The following is a 19448-nucleotide window of genomic DNA, read 5'->3' on the forward strand; positions in this document are numbered from 1 at the left end:
GTCGTGCCAAGTCTCTCTGTCCTCCCTTCCATCTCACCATATGAACGTCGAGATTTTAAAGCAACTATAAAATTTGCAGAAATCATGCTGATTCTTTGAAGCATTTGCTGATGAAGTTTATTTATAAAACTGCACATAAGCACTTCAACGGCCTAAAAAGCGAAATTATGTGTTGGAAAAGTTTTTTGTCTTAATATGTTTGTTTTGAAAACATAAACAAGGTCGCTTGATCGTAAAACGATCGTGCAGTGTTTCGGCCACATACCCTCCCCAAAAGACTTGCTCGTGTGCCAATGGATCGCCTCTGGCCGCACAATACGAACCCCTATTGTCAAGTCTGTGCGTCAATAACTATGTATGTCGTTTTCTTAACCTACTCCACTGAAGTGGTTTCTAAAGGGGTATTTGGTATTCGTTGAAAAGTACGCAACAGGATCAATAGCCGTGCGATCTAGCCATATCCGTCTGTCTGTCTGTCCGTCTGTATGAACGTCAAGATCTCGGAAACTATAAAAGCTAGAGATGTGGGACGTGACATGCAGCGTAAATTTATTTCAAATCGGAGCCGAGTACTATCACTGGGAGACAAGTTAAACCGTAGGTGTTGGATCATGTCGGTAGACAGTATTTTAGAAGTTATAGGGTTATTAAGTTCTCAGCCGTCGCTCTGCCGCTGCTCGGCCGCTACTCTGCCGGTAATCTCTGCAGTAGAGAGGCAGAACGAAAGAACTGCTGCATGCACTTAGCTTCTAGCGTTGGCTATGCAGTTCGACGAACGTGTCCCCCACTATTCCTGAATAACACGCACGCAGCTTCCACATGCCGACGATGTAACGTATCTCGGCGTCCACCTTGACAGGCAACTTACTTGTCGGAAACACATCAAAGCTAAGAAAACACATATAAAACTAAAAGCCAATAGCCTTTGCTGGATCCTTTGCCAAGCCAGTCTGCTTCCAACTGTGGGGGAACGGACATTATCCAGCGCGCTCAATCCAAAATCCTGAGAACTATTACTGGGGCTCCATGGCATATTCGGGAACGAGAACATTTACAGAGATCTGGGTATTCTACACATAAAAGATGAATACCCAAACAATAAGCGACCTTTCACACCAAGCTATCATTTCATCCAAACCATCTCGCCAGGGGTTTAATGGGGGTTGTCAACCGAACCCGCCAGACACGCAGTGATCTTCCAGCTCAGCAATTCTTATTATTAGAGCCCCACAAGCTTTTTCATTTAAAATTTAATACACCTATTTTAAATCTCCTTGAAGAGAAGATTCAACAAAAAAATGTATATATAAAGACAAACAAAAATAATTATAGTTTACAGCTAATGCAATACAATAAAAAACAAACCATAAAAGAGTACCGAAACCGTTCTGGTACCAACCATTTTAGGCCGGAATAAGGTAAGGGCTTCCGGCTCCGGTTTTATTCCCTGGTATCAATCACTTTAATTCTTTAAATCTTTACTGGTAATATCGGACATTTCGTTTAATGGAAATGTGGGGCTAAAGATAGATTTGGTCGTCCAAGGTATATGTTTTATATTAAATAGTTGTTTACACGCAATATACACAATTCTTCACAGTCTTCAGTATTACTTACATACATACGTACACATTTATAGCATAGAAGTACAATATATCGCTACTGGATGCCTAATGCTAAGTTTCTTTAGAGCTTGAATCTTCGATTTTGCACTAATATTTTATTGGGTAGAAATAAACATTTCGGTTAATAGAACTGTTAACTAAAACTCACGAGGAGACAGAAGTCAAACATTTTAAATAATGTTTTTGAGAAGACTTATGCATGAATTATATTCAGAAAGACAAAGAAAATTTACTAATTGAGTTTAAAAATCCCGAAAATGTGTGTTTAAATTTCTGTAGGCGTTATTGTTAAAATGAAATCTGCCAATCGAATATAACTTATATCAGTGTAACATATTTTTTATAAGATTGCCTTTTTATATTGGCATAGGTTAAAATGTTCTACTAAACAACGAAAAAGAATGAATATCGAAGTTAGAAAAACATTTTTGAACTTTTTAAACTTCGGCCTGTTAGGTATAAGTTTAAGATAAACCAAATTTACAAATTACTAGTTGGATATTGCTTTCGGTTGATAAGAATTCTACTTTATATTCGTTTATTGTTTATTGATTGCACCTTTCAAAACAGTTTTATTAGTGTTTATGCCTTGTTAATATTAATTTTTTAAATTGTAATTATACACAAAACCAAGTATAAATAATTTAAAGTAACATTTTTTTTCTATAAACTTAAAAATGTTTTACTTTAATTTAAATTCGCAGTATGCACAATAATGCATCTAGTATTAAAGACTTTAGTAGGCTTATAGAGCAATAGTAAAATTTAATTTACTTTATACTTTATAATGTATGTATTTATATACATTAATAATAATAGTTTTTATGCTTACATTCGATCTCGATGCTTGTTTTTTGAATAACAACAGCATTACCGCGTTAATGTTTAGCCTTACTTTGTAATCTTGTCAAATGTAGGAATTGTATTTAAGAAATAAATAAAACTATATATAATTAAAATTGTTATGTCAATTTATACGGAAGTGCTCCAGTTATCGCAAACTTTTTCAATCTTTATGACACTATGTCGTTTTATTGAATTTCATATCAAAAAAGAACTAAATCACAGCGTATCATGTCCTTGTTACATAAAGAATACTTTTTAGCATTGGCATAAATCAAAATATTTTACTAAAAACAAACAAATTTTGTGAAATACTTTTAAAAGCTTGAAAATGTTGATCTAATATGAACGTTTTAACCGCATCAAATGCACTCAAGTCAAACATCCAATGCTAAATTAAAGTTGATATATTTTGATTCGCTAAATTGAAACAAAAACACGTTATCAAATATTTCTCTTAATCGTTTAAAAATTATAATCACACGATTTGCAAACACCCGAGCATAAAATTTGACGATAGAATAAGCAATTGACACTTTTGCGATAACCGGAACTTAAGAGGATACATTTTATAAAAGTTTGCTTTTTTTTTGAGAAATTACTTTAAAATTGTCACTTTATTAATGAGAATTTCTTCCATTATTGTTATGTACGTATTTCTTATCAATTATTAGAGACTTGTTCAGATCAGGAATAACTTTTTTGTCAGCTTTAATAATTACATCTTTAAATAAAATTAACACATTTTATAATTAGACGCGAGACAGCTGTCAGACAATAACGGCGAAGGCGAACTACAGCGTGGGCCCAAATAACTGTCGCACTTTTTCAAAGCTTCGGCACTCTTAAACAAGTGCTTCTATTCTTTTTGTTTTTTCATTTCTTCTTTCTTTATCTTATTTCGTAACTAACGGGGTTTATTGCTGATAAGATCAGTGCAAGTTAGAATTTTGGCGACGATGGAAGCAAAACGGGAGCTAGTGCAAAACTTGCATTTGCAAGGAAAAAAACAAGTGAAATTGTGAAGTTGCTAAAAAATCTCAATGTGAATAGGCGATTTGTTCAGCGCACTGTGGCTCGATTGAAGGCAACTGGAAGTGTTGATATAGCCAAAAAAACTGGTCGGAAAAGAAGTGTTAGAACCCCTAAAATAATAAAGAATGTGCGTGAAAGAATTAGGCGAAATTGTGCGAGGTCAGCTCGAAAACTAGCCAATGAGCTGAATGTGAGCCGCAAAACAATTAGAAACATCATAAAAGATGACTTGGGACTGAAACCTTACAAAAAAAAAAGAATTCATGGTCTGACAGAACGTCAAAAAAAAATGCGACAGGAAAGAAGTGGGCAGTTACTTCGGCGGCACGCAGGTTGCAATACTGTGTTTTCTGATGAAAAGTTGTTCATATTGCAAAAAAGCCTGAACCCGCAGAATGATCGGGTGTATGCAGCAAGTATGGAGGATATTTCAACAGAAAAAATTGCTGTTGAGAGATTCCAAAACACAACGTCTGTCATGGTTTGGGGGGCCATATCTGAAAAAGGTAAGTTACCCCTTCTTTTTATCGATAAAGGCGTGAAAATCAATGCCAAATATTATTTGGATGAAGTGCTTGTGGGCCATTTTTATCCCCATGCATCAAAGCTGTTCGGGAATAAGCCATTTTGCTTCCAGCAAGACTCTGCTCCGGCTCATAAGGCCAAAACTGTTCAGCACTGGTGCAAAGATAACATTCCATGTTTCATGGCTGTTGATGAGTGGCCTCCATCGTCACCAGATCTAAATCCTTTAGACTTCTGCATATGGGGTTACATGCTGGATAGACTAAAGGATTTAAAAAAGATGAATTTGGAAAAGTTTAAGCGACACTTGACAAAAATTTGGAATGAAATTCCTGATGATGTGGTGCGTGCCGCTTGCAATAGTTTTAAGAAACGTTTGAAGCTCGCCCGAAAATACAAAGGGGAAAGATTAGAACTTAAGTCTTAGTAATGTAAGCTATATTAATATATATTAAATAAATAATATTTGTTACTTAAAATATCTCATGGTTTGTTTTTTATTTCAAAAATTAAGTGCGACAGTTATTTGGGCCCACCCTGTACATGTGTTGGGTCGTAAACTGTAAAATAAAGTGCTATGTGGGCCACAGATTTAGGCCTGGGTCCGTTTGAATATTGTTTTGAAACTTTATTATTTACGAGTAAGCTATGCATTATTTATGTGGGAGTAAAATAAAGTATGTTTAAAATAATTGATATTAAGTACAAAAAAATAATTCGATATCGAGTTTCCTGTAAGTTACGTATATAATTTAAGTAAACATTATCATATGTAGTAGTTTATAATTTAAGAAAGTAACGCTTAAATAAGTATTTTAGGCGGAGTCTTTGGTTATCTTATTGTATATATAAGATCTAAAAATTCCTTAAATTAGTATCGGCAAAGCCGGAGATTGATAAATATTGCTGAGATGCGGCGGGACGCGAAATCGTAAGAGTTCACGATTTACATTCACATCAAGTCGCTGTATTCGGATCGTTCCGATTCTGATTCTGATTTCGTTATCGGTTGCTGTGGATCATCTTGCTGTTTCCTTAATCAAAAACTGCCGTACCCACCTATGTCGGACGGCTTCAGGTGATCAAACACGCTCAAGTGATGCGAGGGATGACTATGGTGCGAATGGTGATGAGTATGTGGGTGAGTATAGCTTGGGTAATTCGCCTGCGGCGGGGTGTGACTATATGGATTGTGTCCAAACGGATAATTGGGGCTCGGCACATGCAAAGTCGCAGTGTTAGCTGCCACAGTCGACTGCGCGGCACTGCCGAGACCATAGTGGCCGTGTGCAGCTGCATACTCTCCAGTGTTATGCTGTGCATGTGATCCATATGCAGGTGGACCGTACATTGAGTTCACATTCACGGGGGGGATGTGTGCCACGTGGTGTGCTTGATCCATGTACATTGGATGCGGATGTGAGTGCGGAGGCGGCAGAGGATGGGGCAGCGAATGGGGATTCGGCTCCGCATTCCCCATAGTCACCCCAAGGGCGCTACCGATCAGATGAGAGGCGTGATGAGGATAACCGGACGGGCTGTGGCTGTGAATGGGATAGTCGATGCTGTTGCTACAGTTGTTGTTACTGTTGCCGCTTTCGCTGTTGCCTCGATTTTCGCCACTGTTTCCATACATAGCATCGTTGTCACTTCTTACAGTCGATGCGGAAGCAGCCAGACTGCTTACCGAAAAATTGTTGTTGCTCACATTGCTGTTCTCTCTTGTGGGTCTACATGCTTCCGTCTGCACCGGACTCTCTTGATTGCAACGTTTTGGTTGCTGTTGTTGTTGTTGCTGCTGTTGGTGTTGCTGTTGTTGTTGTTGTTGTAGGTGCTGCTGCTGCTGATGTTGCTGTTGGTGTTGCTGTTGTTGTTGCTGTTGTTGCTGCTGCTGTTGTTGCTGCTGATGTTGCTGTTGTTGCTGCTGATGTTGCTGTTGTTGCTGTTGCTGGTGCTGCAAACCCAACAAGCGACTCTCAACAGCAGCCGCAGCAGCCGCCGCTGTCGCCGAAGATAGGTTGCTGCACTCGTGCTCCCTGATTGCTGGTATTTGATCCACCAGCGACTCGAGGCCACACAAGCTTTTGCGAGCCACATCCGACCCGATGAGGCCTGTTTGAGAGGGATTCTGATGGACTTGATTTCCCAAGCGCGGACCCAGATGCTGATGGTGGTGTGCGGAAATCAGCATGTAGGGATTCGAATTCGGCTCCTCGTAGCGCTGCCAGTTCTCCGCCTGCTCCTGATGGAAATGCTGCATGGGGTGATGCAGGTGCTGTTGTGTCAGACTTTGCGCTGGCTGATGGCTTTGATGGGGATGCGGTGACAGCCACTGTTGGTAGTGTTCGTGAGGATGAGCGGGGTTCACCTCGGCCTCGTGCGCCGGACTATCGTACTGGTCCTTATCCGTTAATTGCGGTTGCGGTTGCTGTTGCTGTTGGCCCAATTCGGGCGCTTTAGTGTGCTCCCCTGGACGCACCTGGGAACTGGAGTGCTCGTCTGGTGGCTCAAAATCGACGGCGGTGCACATGTTTGGCGAACTCGGAGGAGGTGTTTCACCCAAGTGAGGCTGATCCCGCATGTCTAGCCCGACCTCCAGGTTCCCATGCTGGCTCTTTTTCTGTGGCGACAAGTGCTCGATCTGCGGATCGATGCTGGGTGACGTGCCCTGAGCAACGGCCGAATTCGGCTGCCCAACCGGCGGAGTTCCGTGGCCATGCACTTGGGTGTAGTTGCAGTTGAGGGCGGGGGACGCCATCGGAGATGCCGATGCCGTGTACAAAAGGTGCGACGGTGGCGGGGTGTTGTACAAACTAGGCGGCATTTGATGGTTGCTCTGGGGGGACGCTGCTATGTGCTCCATGGAGAGTGGGTGCATGGAGCTCACTGACAACCCTGCTCCAGTGCCTGGATTGGAGTTTCCGTGTTGAAGCGGTTTGACTGTCATCATGTTGTCAATAGCGGGTTTCAGTTTCTTAGGCCGACCCCTCTTCTTTTTCGGAGTCTCAATGCTGCTGCCGCCAGAGATTACCGACAGGTTGAGAATATTGTTGAAGTCGTGATGGGGCATGTGCTGTCCGCCCATGGTGAGTTTGCCGCCTGCGGTATGGTCAATCATATCTTGACCCTTTATCTTCTTTGGACGGCCTCGTTTTTTCTTCTCTAGTGGCTGCTGTGGCAGAGACTGCTGCGCACCAAACACAGACAAGTAGGTGCTTTCATTCGGGGTGGGATTCTGATTGGACACTGATAGCATGGGTCTATCGTCACCCGCATAGGGAAAGGATCCCCGATCAGTGCAGTTGCCAGATGGTGGCACACTGGCATTCATGTGGGGCATCAATTTGTCAGATTGAACTTGATCCGAATCCTCGGCGACAGAAACAACATTTCCACACTCCGCAGCCCCTGCGCTTGGACCACAGTTACCAACGAAGGCTAGACCCGCGTGGTGATCGCCCATGGAAGATTGGTGTGTTTGCTTAATATTGCCGCTGGCTTCCGCCTGTTGTTGCTCGCTACACTGGCGGATGCGCTGGTCAGTAAAGACGCACTCCGACTCATCAATGTGCGGTATCTGCCCGTTTAGGAAGTCGCGAAACTTTTTCAGGGCCGCATAAAACGGAACTTTGTCGGCAGCTCGGGGCAGTTGCGCACAACGTGCTGATGATGAGGGCATCACCCAAATATACTGCAATACAAGAAATGGTTTACTTAATGGAGCTGCACAAAGAAATTTTCAGGGCATTATTATATATGTGGGAGGCGGTACATGCAATAATTTAATAACTTTTAACTCACTTAACAGCATTTTTTTTTTTTTGTTTTGTTTTTTTTAATATTTCTTAAATCATCTAAATTTCGATTGAAAAGCGTATATGTTAAATAATTCTAAATCTACTATATCCCAAAGAACAAAAACAAATTAAAAAAAAGATAAAGTTCTAATTTTTTCCTCTCTTCTCAATTATTCTTATCCAGCTGCAATAAAAAGACAACTTTTGAAAAAGTTGCAGCCAGATAAGAGACTAGCTTGCGTTAAAACGGACAGACGGACATGGCGAGATACACTCTCGTAGTGATCAAGAACATATATACTATATAGTGTCGGAAATGTCTTCTTTACTGTGTGGCAAACATCTCACAAAGATATACAAGGATATATACAAACAATTATCATTTTTAAACTAGAACGTATAACAAGGTTCCTTCTAGGAGTGTTTTCGAACTAGAACTTACGGTGTCGGTGCCATCGACGCGATCAGGTTGCCGACCGAAATGAAATTCCTTTTTTCCTGAAAACACCTCGAATATTAGTTTTCCATTGAAAACGGCTACTTTTGGGCGAAACCTCTGTAGCTTTTCCAGTAAGATTCGACTGCCCTCCTTTATTTCCTTTCTGGTTAGGTCGGCTGATCCTTTTGTGGCTCGCGCCACCATGTTTGTAAATCCGATTCCCTGCTTTAGCAGTTTGTGGTCTTCGTCGGCACTCATCTGCTCCTGTGTAAGTCCCGCCAAGTAAAGACACTTCCAGAAGTGATTACCTGGCCCTGCATAGTGGTGACCCTTGTATGCGGCAAACAAGCCAGGATTTATTCCGACCTGCAAGGCGTTGGAAGGAAAAGTCAATCGTTATTACTATTATTGGTCTCTGCCTATATTGTAAACATTTTTTCGTATGGACATCCGAAATTTACAACTCACTATAACGATATCAAGGTTATCACACAGATGATCTGGAATTGTCCGTTTAATTACTTCCTCCTCGGACATTCCATTGAATCGGTCATGCTTTTTGCGTTCCTTGGGTTTCATGGCTTGCAATAGATCACCAGAACCATCTTCGCAGACTGAAGTTCCGCCAGATGTGCTAGAAAGTAATAATAACACATATGTTCCATTAAACTAATTAAAGTCTTTTGTGAAAGTCCTAAAAGGTTCGTAAGTTGCGCTAACAGCAAGTCAATGAAACAGGGCCGCAAAAAATGTACTTTTGGTTTCATAAAGAATTAATTATAATTAACAAATCAGCTTATTAAGCATATTTTTATTATTTGTTTTTGTGTTTCAATTGGACTAGGTTGAATTTTGTGCATAACTTAAAGATATAATATCTATTTCAGCGAAGAACGTTTTACTTACTCCTGTTGAGTCGTTGGTGTTGATAATTGCGTGGTTTCAGTACTGTCGGCAACCAACTTTTTTTTGCGCCCTCTTTTCTTTGGCGTCGGCTTGGGATGCAAGCCGCATTGAGCGTTATCAGTTTGCTCCAAGATAATTGTACTGTGCTGGGGGTGTTGGTACATTCCTCCGGGTATGCACTCTGGAGTGCCATTTGACGATGGAACTGAAGCGTAGCCAGTCGTTCCAGTACTCACAGTGTCCATGTGGCGATGGGCTGCCGAGTGCATGCGCATTTCCTCACCCATGAAACTGTAGGGATCGACAACAGAGGCATGACTGGGGCACCGCGAGCCCCCGCTCAACTCGATTTGGGTCTGGGGGGCAGAGACCTGCACTTGATTGCCGTTGGATGACGGTACGCTGGGGTCAGTGTGGGCTTCACCAGTTAGAGGATTCTTTGCCAATAGCAACTCATCAGGCTTCTTCTGGTTCTGCGACATAAGCACGATGTTAGGATGTTGCATTTGATGTTGAGGCGTAACCGAGTGGGCGGACGAACTATGAGAGTTCGGGGTTAAAACGTCGCCGGCACTAGTCTCATACCCATCATCTTGATTTTCAGGTTTTGCAGTGCTAGGGGAGAGCGTTCTGAAAAAAAGAATTTAAAAAATATTGTTTTATCAGCTTAGTAGCCAAACTTTATATCTTTTATTTTTGAGCAACGAATGCATCATTCGTTTCAAAAATGATTTCAACTGAAACCAGTTATCGCCCAATCCTAAAAGAGAAATAAATCCCAAAAAAAAATATAATTTTTTGACACTGATCATTCAACAGCAAATGTTTGTCGATTTGGACATAACAACATTTTTCTTAAGACGGCAATAGCGTAAAATTACTTCCTGGAATCGTATCAAACAGCTATATCTTAATGTATGTATGTAAGATTGTGAAGTAACAGAAGGGGAATATCAGAAGCAGAATAAGCAGTATATCAACAGAGATGCAGCAGGTTAAGCAGTATACCAGCAGAGAAGCAGCAGGATAAGCAGTACATCAGCCGAAAAGCAGAAAGCAGTAGAGCAGTAAAGCAGCAGCAGAAATGTATAGAACGCGTTATGGATTATTTTGATGATGGAAGAATAGGCAGTTCCAGAAGGAGGAATTCAGCAGAAGCAGTTAGAAAAAGTGAAGCCGTAAAAAAAAACACAGCAAGTATGTAAGTTACCCATATTGATGGCTGCCCAATCATTTCCTTTAAAGAAGACAAATGCAGCTCAATAGGAGCGTTGGTACCTGTTATTTCACTGGCTACACAACACATCAAAGCAGTGGTGCTTCTAAGCATATTGAAGAGCTGCTGTGCAATAAGAGAAGGCTTCGGCGAGAGTGACAAGTCCATAGATCACCTGAATCGAACTACCTACTACTCAAAGCCCTAGAGGACGAGAGAAATCGAGCTCAGGTAGCCGTATACTTTTTGGAGATAATCTCCAGTGGAAAGCTAAGACAAGCCAGTGTCCACCAGTCGATAGTGAATCACCCTTAAATACGTAAGCAAAAGATTGGACTTGCAGCAACGAAGAGAGCGAAAATACGTTTGTCATCAATCTAGAAAAGAATAGTTTTGTGTTCCCAATAATCCACAATCCTGAAACTTCTCCTCCTATGAAGTTATTGTCAGAAGAAGTTACAAGAGTCCCTCTAGTGATCATAGAATTGCCGAGCTGTGCAGTATATTTTCTCACCACAATACTTAACAGCATGATGAAATGGGGTTATTATCATCAACAATGGAGGAAGTCTATCATCACAACAATCCCGAAAGGCGGTAAGGACAAGCCCCAGCCAACATCATATAGGCCAATTAGCAACATGTCGTGTCTATCAAAGATATTTAAAAAAATTTGCGTCATGTCTACAGCAAAGAAGTTTTCCAGTACGATGGTAGCGTGATTGGACCGTGTACCAACTAACACAGCAAATCTACCGACAACTTGCAACAACATCAACATTTGCTGATGATACTGCCACTTTTAGTCCTGAAAGAGCAACGCAAAACTCGTCAGATCATCTCGTGCTTTTGAACAAATGGCTAGCAGTTTGGCGCATACATGTAAACGATCAAAAGTGCAAACACGTCACCTTTACCCGAAACAGACAAACTTGCACTTCACTATCTCTGAACAAAATCAATATTCCACAAACAACTGAAGTAACAAATCGTGTAGTCCATCTGGATAGACGACTTACTTGTGGTAAACACATCGATTTAAAACTTCGGCTGGCCGAAGTATTTGAGTTTAATAACTACAAAAATGACTACTTACAATTTGAATGCGGCGCTGGGTTCTTCGTGAAAATCATCCATAATAAGATCATGGTACGTTTCGCGCAATGGCTGTTGTTGCTGTGTCGATTGATGTTGGTTTTGGTGAATTTGCTGCTGTTCATGCTGCAAATGGTGTTGGTGTTGCTGTGAAATAAGGACCGGTTGGTGTAAATGTCCATGGCACTCCATGGCACTTTGATGCTGTTGGTGCTGACGTTGGTGGTGATCACTTTGATGTGTGCCAAACAAGGGAGAATTCTGATAGTGAGAGATATAGCTGGAGTAACTTGCATGCTGCTGATGTCGAGGACTGTGTTCGTGCATGCTTTGCTGATGATGGCTTTGTGGAAGATGCTGCTGCTGAATCATCTGTGTGTAAAAATTATTATGCAACTGACTATCCATGGCAGACGGCGTTTCTGTCTGGCCATATTGCTCCTGCGTCGCATTGTCGTGGTGGTGCTGCAATGGCATTGGAATCGCTTGTAAAAATACACCCGCTCCAGAGCTTTCCTTCTCGATTTGAAGCAAAAGTTCCGAGTGACGATGCTGATGCTGGTGCTGATGCTGATGCTGGTATGACAGTTCCGGGGTAGCATTCACAGATTCTTGTTTACTCTCACTGGACGCTGACTCTATGTGCTGCTGGGACTGAGACTGGGACTGAGACTGGGACTGGGACTGGGACTGCCCAGACTGCCCAGACTGGTCATGGTGAGGCGTCCATAAGGAAGTCCTTCTATCATCCAGCAAAATATCACCCGTTTCTGTCGTTACTGCTAACTTAGTAGGAATTCTTATGTTCAAATTGGAAGAGTCATTTACACAACCATCGATTTTATTGTTTGCTAATATACTTGTGGAACTACTAGAGTTGTACAGACCAGCCGTACTGTACTGCAGTTTGGCATCAACGGTCGATGACGATGCCGCCGACGATTCTCCCAGGGCGCCTTGCCTTGGCTCCTCGGACTGCCTGTCCGGTATGCTTGACGAAGAGGTCTGAGGAGCTGGAACTACTAGCTCCACGCTAGTGACCAATGCCTGCTCTGGGGGCACGTAACAGTCGTTATCGAATGGCACCATTTTCTCTGGGCTTTTCTTCTCTGAACTATCCACGGATAATGACCCCTCACCGACGACATTGCAGTTGCTTGGCAGGTGCTTTTCCATTTCATTTGGCTTGTTCTCTGACTTTCTTGCGTTTGGGTCCAAATCAGGGTCATTGATTGGATTGCACACATCATCTCCCTGGCTGCTGTTTAGTTCAAGATTGGACAGCTTCAGGCGTTTGCGACTATTAGACAGGCCAGAGACGTACTTGTCTGGTTCGTCATTGTGGCTTTTTTCTGAATTGGTAAGGTATGGAGTTGATGGCGTCAATGTCGGCACTGTTCCATCTGTCGGGGCCAAGCTTTCATTCACATTTGATGCCATTACAGTGCTAACGGGTTTCGCTGCCCTCTGCACTATGGCTTGATCGGTCAGTGAAAATTTGAAAGCCTGCAAAACGCTGATTAAATCCTGTAAGGCAGCAAAAGATCTTGCTGCTTGTATTGGAACTATTCCTAAGATTAATGAAGCTACTGTAGGCGCGTAAGTGAAGGAACTACTTATCAGTGGGATGTTTTTCCTTTCCACTTGCATCTCCTATTTATAAATCGTCCATTTAGGAGAAAATCTACGGTTGCAATCGATCATTTCCAATAGCATCAAAAACAATCCTTCGTATACTATTTCTAGATTCTTTGCTCCAATCAAATTACTTTCGTCGAGTGTGTTAAGTGCCAGATGCGCTAAAAGCATGCCTGAAAATAAAATGTAAAACACAAATAAGTAAATCAAATATAGTAATAGAGTAATAGGGTATGTTGTATTCGTTGAAAGGTATGTAACAGGTAGAAGAAAGGGTTCCGACTTTTTAAAGAATATATGTAAATATATAGGGTCAGAAATTCTTTTCAATCTCACCAAAATAATAATAACACCCCCTGCAACGGTGGACGTTCGAAAACAACGAAAAAAAAACTAGAGTGACCATATAAAGTAAATGTATTCTTGGTCAGGATCAATAGCCGAGTCAATCTAGCCGTTTCTGCCGGTCCGTCTGTCTGTCAGTTCGTGCGTTTGAGCGTCGAGATCTCGGTAACTATAAGTGTAGGTTTATTTCAAAAATCGGCCACGCCTACTTTAACGCTGGCAAATCACAAAACTCGGTCATGTTTTTTGAGACATGGTGGCAGTTTAATATTCGGCGTATTTGTTAATTCAATCAATAACATTGCAAATCGAACCATTGTTTTCTAAAATGTTAGAAAACTAATTAGAGCATATTTGAAAAAAAAAACAAAGTTTTTATATTTGAAAGAACAAAAGGACTGTAAGCGTGGGCGAGGGTGCTGCCCACTCTTAGCTTGTTGTGTTGACCCTGCGATGCGGCAGTTATCAAGTAGCCAAACACAATATACAGCGAATACAGCGTCCCTTCTGGTTTCAGTTGTTTTTGAATGCAATGGCTAAAAAACCTCGAGGTTTTTGGGACCCACCTGATTATGCACACTTGACTTTGAACTGTGGCTGTAAATAACCCCATTAAGGACTTTTAAATCTATTTCGAGGAGACACTACTTTTCTTGATAATAATACGCATGTGTGTGTATAAGGTTCCTTGCGGGACTAGTAAATACCTTTGATTGAAATATGCATACACATAATATCTAGCAAAACCCCAAAATGCAACGGACCGAAAAATGGCAGTGCAAGCTCTGAATGTGTGCACGTACTTGCATTTATGTGTATGGGTCCACATGTACATATGTATGTGTTTACATATGCATGTGTCCAAACTACTGTACCAGAAAGTTTAGCAAAATCAAAAACAACAGCCAAATGAGTACGCACTCTCGAAAAAGCTCCAATTGCGAGATTGTGTGAGTTTAAGAGATGGTGTGCGTGAGACGAAATATACAGTTACTAGCAGTATACAACGCGCCTTAACCCGCGTGCCAATATGTACATATACAATATCGAACACACTGTAGTCGTGTGAAAACAATATTGACTTTTAGATATTATATTAATCATAAAAAGAGAACTAAGAAAAATGAAATTGTTTTACTGTATCATATGGATTCACTGTACACCACACGAAGTTCAAAAAATAATATGATATCTATATGAATAACAAAATTTTACGTTTTTTGTTTTTCAATAAACTGATCTAAGTCAACTTATTTTGATCAAACTAAAGGAATAGGATCAAATTTTATACACACGATATCTGGGGTTTTAATTTCAAACGAATTTGGTACAAAGCAATTTTCACTTTAATGAGTAAAACAAGAAAAATATATATATTCGAGACTTTTAATTAAAAAAAAACTCCGAAGTAACCATTAGTTTAGATTTTTTTTTATAGAAATCTGTAACAACCTATTTTTAACATTTTTAACAGAAGCTCATTTTGAAAATTGTTGTGTCTACCGATAGATATGACCAAAACACACAGAGTCTAGTAGCTAAAATCGAACATGCCTCAGATTGACGTTCAGCGTTTCGCGATTTGTAGGCGTTATAGTGGGCGTGGCTCCGTTTCGAAATAAAAGTACGCTGCGTAAGAAATACTAGTATCTGCATTTTTTCTCGAAACGACATTTTTGAAAACTGCTGATATCAAAGATCGACTGTAAAAAGACCGATCGGTTTGAAAATAACACCCTGATCATCAGGTATCGCCAATCATTGGTGGACTTTTTAAATGTACCTCATAGCATTGCTACAACGACATGTGAATGGCACGAACAGCTGATCTGGGTTTGCTTACTTTTGAATTCTCACAAATCTTAACAAAACCAGGAAGGAAGAAAACTTTGGCAAGCCGAAGCTTTTATACCCTTGCAGTGCAATTGCAAAAATTAAATATTCTTGAAAAAACTAAAATTTGGATATGCTTTAAACATTGATGATTTTCATCTCAATTATTCGATCGTTTCTTTGGCAGCCATATGATATCGTATTCCGATTTAAATTAAATTAAAATTGTATATCCGAACTATCAAATTATTACTATATTCAAAAATAGAAGTTTCCTTTTTTTTAAATATTCCTATTGTTCCCATGGGAACAAACCGTAAACCGCAATTCTGAAATATTTAAAATTTATTTAACTAAATCTCGAAGAAATAAATAACCCGATAGTAAGCAAACTTCGGCATGCCGAACTTTATATATCCTTGCAGTTATTGTTAAAATGAATTAATCTTTAAAACATCTTAATTTCGATTTCTATGCGTATATGTTAAAAACATTGAAGGTATAATGAGTTCCAGCTAAATAATAATAAAATTAAAAGCCCAGACTGTGGCCAAGCCCGATTGACGGGCAGGAAGCCGTTGCTGTGTGTCTGGTGGGATTGGTAGGGAATCATCCACAATGAACTGATCCCCTATGGCCAAACGCTCTATTCGAACCTGTACTCCCAATAACTGGACCGCTGAAGGTAGCACTCAGAATCCGAAGAGGTGACGCGCCAGAACCTCCAGGAGCTCGGATCAGAAATTATTTTGCATCCACCGTATTGTCCGTATTTCGCACCAAGTGATTACCACCTGTTTTTGTACATGGTGAACGAGCTTGGTATTCGGAAGTTGACAGACAGCTTATATTCTCATTATTTCTCAATATTTTTGTAAAACAAAAAATCTTAAAATTAAGTGGAAAACTTACATCATTATAAGCAAAATATTACAACACATATTAAGTACTTTCATTAAAAAAAATCCAAAAATTTTCTTTTTTCGTAGGTAACTCCTTAAGGGGGAATATTAAGCTTAAAATTTTGTTAGCTTAGTAACGGGTAGTCGGGTAACTAGACTGTAGCGTTCTTTCTTATGTGGCATAAAGTCCAAAGTTATTTTGTTATATTGCCTTAATTTTCTTTTAAATTCCGTTATAGAAATATTTGTTAAGCCCTGGTTTTTTGGGCGCCATTTATAGTCAGCTGATTATGCTAGATTATGTGTGCCAAACAGTTTCATTGACACGTGGCTAAAGTTTTTTTTGCGTCCGTACAGCTATTCTTTGTTTTGATCTGTCAAGGAAAAGCAAAAGTTGCTGAAACTGATCAAATCAAAGAAAATAAACAGGGAATTAGACGATATCGACTTGAGTGCAGCTAGTACCCATTCAATGAAACTACAATTTTAATGAAAATCCGTATCCTCTCGCCTTCGTTTGCCAGCTGTCTTTTGTTGTTCCTTTTGTTAGTGATGCTCGTTTCTTATCCTATGTATATCGATACGCCAAATATTGAGTAAATATCTAGTAAACACCGTGTAAACATCGGTAAACATCAATATATCGTAGAATGAAGCAATTTGAACACTCTTTCTACGTTCTGCCTATACAAAACTTACGTAAAAAAAAATTCCATACTTGAAAAGCAATATCGATAACGATAATGAAGCGAAATTTGCACGAACAAAATATCGTTAAGAATCGGTATTTTCCGGTTCTTTTTCAAAAACGTTCGGGGCGAACGATTTTTTATTTATTTTAAATGTGATACTAAGCCTTATGGAATTCCCTGTGTAACAAAGTAGCATACTTTCAAATAGAAAAAATTTTAATTTTTAAAATTTAATTTGCAATAAGAATTTAAAAATTTTTGAAATTGTTTTATTTTCAAAACTGGAGGTGGGCAAAAAAAATTATTGTTGGGCAAAAAATGGACAAACGATACCGCTTTTCGAAATTCAAAAATTCGATTTTCGACAGTTTTGTTTTCCAAATTACTCGTCACGTTTCGCTGATTTTCGCATTTAAATCGAAATTGAATTGAATTGAACAATCGTGAAAATAAATAATAAAACTTTGCTGTTTTTCAGTTTATTTGTTAGTTTTTAGATATATAGTAATGGTTCATTATTTTAGAATAACGGATTAAATTTGATAAAAATCGGGCGACATATCATATAGCTCCCATGGGAACTATATGAATTTTACAAAATAAAGAAAAAAAATGATAATTCTCTTTTTGTTTTTTAATTCTTTTGGACATTGTTATGGTTTAATAATTCAGAATAACGAATTGGAAAACGATATCATATAGATTCCATAGAAACCATCGAATATTTGAGCTGAAAATCATCATTGCATCAATGTTATTAAACATGTACGCAAATAATTCAAAATTTAGATGCTTTAAAAAATATTTAGTTTTGTAGTATGTGCAATGGTATTAAAAAATCGGCTTGCCAAAGTTACTTGTTCCTTTCATAGGGTGGCAAAAGTGGAGTTAGGTGGTTATTGACCGATTTTACTGGTTTTTTTTTAAGGGGTAATCGAATTCTTTGGACATTTTGCCTATCGGTGGTACAGTTTTGCGGTGACCACACTGTGTACTAAACCATGATCATAACAAGTCTGTTCAATTTGGAAAAATCGGTTCAGATTTTTTAGAAAGATTCCACTTCAGAGGAAATGCACATATTTATAACTTTTCCTTAAAAATAAAAAAAAAAACTTTAAAAAAAAAATTAAAAACAAATTTAAATTTGCCAGTGGTGCAAGCCTCCTCATTTCGTTTCTATCGAGGGTGATACAGAAATCTTTCCGGTTGAAATATTCATGTACACACATAATACGTACGTTTCAATCGGAAATATTTCTCAGCCCCAAATAAATCTTGGAAATATTAATTTACCGGTTATTAAAAATTTAGTTTCTGAAGGAGGGCCATGTGAGTAATGCTCGCTTTCTTGTTGTTGTCCGGACAAAAAAATAAAAAGAGGCAGTCCAACAACAGCTGACGCTCTGCTATTCAGTAACTTATATAACTTTCGGTAAATTACTGGACGTTTTTAATGTTTTACTTATCGTTCGCTTTGACTTGCATATATACGCCGATAGACTAAACAACACAAGTTTACATACCTCTTCGTCCCCACCGAACTTATGTATTTTAATATCTTAAGGATCTGTAAGTTGTTTGACAAATTTTCTATTACTCAAAAAATGCATACTTTTTTATACATGTGTATGTGCGTATATATGTATGTATGTGCATGAGATGAATACAAAAACATAGGGTACGTGCATGTGCACACATAAATGTACATATCAATTTATTTTTACTTATAATATTCTTTATATGCTATGCTGTGCCCACCTATTCGGACTCGGATTCACGGATACGAAATACAAACATACGGACCAGATACCAAAATAAAAGATAAAAGACTAGTCGCCGTTCGACTCGTTTTTTTGTTCACATGTATATGCGTACATATATGTATCTGTTTTACATATGTATTCCTGGCTGTGGTTTCGCTACAGATGATGCTGTTTCTGCTTCTGTTTTCGCTATCCACAGTGGATGTGGCTAATGAGAGGAGCGGGAACGGGAGAGGGGGTGGAGGAATGAGGAGAGAACGACGACACGACCAACAAAAATAAGTTTGTTTGCGTGTATATATTTATGTAGAGAATACTTGTGCAAGTACATGGGCATGTACTCACGTTTCGTTCGACGGTTTGAGCACAGGATAAGAACAAGGGAATTCGCACACATACGTAACAGTTACATTTTCATAAATATCTTGTTTGAAGCACTGCTCCTTAACCTGGCTTCGCATTATATTGCACATTTTGCATAATTTCAATTTCGTATGTATATGCAGACATATGTATGTGCATACATTGTCGTGTATGCATACATACACACGCACATCGGCTTAGCGGGGCAGAGTGGGCACACACGTTTCACTCTGCAGTTAAATGGAATATTGAATCGCACTGGATCTCAGATGTAACGAGGGAATCAAAACAGAACTCTGGATGAGATTTATGATCATTTTCAACTTTCTGTTCATACAATACAAGTACACGACACGAAACGAAAAGCAACCGACACCATAAAGTTTTCTCGATCTGACTTTCTGTTAGTTCGACGTTTTCCTAACATT

The 19448-nt window shown here is 39.4% G+C and overlaps 1 protein-coding gene across 1 annotated transcript; it reads right to left on the bottom strand.

The window, feature by feature from the left end:
- Positions 1 to 1326: 1326 nt before the first annotated feature.
- Positions 1327 to 19429, bottom strand: LOC108145307. Its single transcript, XM_017270650.2, has 7 exons — positions 19003 to 19429; positions 11483 to 13292; positions 9171 to 9800; positions 8733 to 8898; positions 8268 to 8630; positions 5937 to 7719; positions 1327 to 5819 (listed from the first exon to the last, which is right to left on the bottom strand). The coding sequence occupies exons 2-7, from the start codon at positions 13129 to 13131 to the stop codon at positions 5068 to 5070; spliced, it is 5343 nt and encodes a 1780-aa protein (XP_017126139.1). The 5' UTR covers positions 13132 to 13292; positions 19003 to 19429; the 3' UTR covers positions 1327 to 5067.
- Between the last annotated feature and the right edge of the window lie 19 nt (positions 19430 to 19448).

The sequence above is a fragment of the Drosophila elegans genome, unplaced genomic scaffold, assembly GCF_018152505.1.
Source record: "Drosophila elegans isolate 14027-0461.03 unplaced genomic scaffold, ASM1815250v1 contig_349, whole genome shotgun sequence".
In the NCBI taxonomy this organism is placed as follows: domain Eukaryota; kingdom Metazoa; phylum Arthropoda; class Insecta; order Diptera; family Drosophilidae; genus Drosophila; species Drosophila elegans.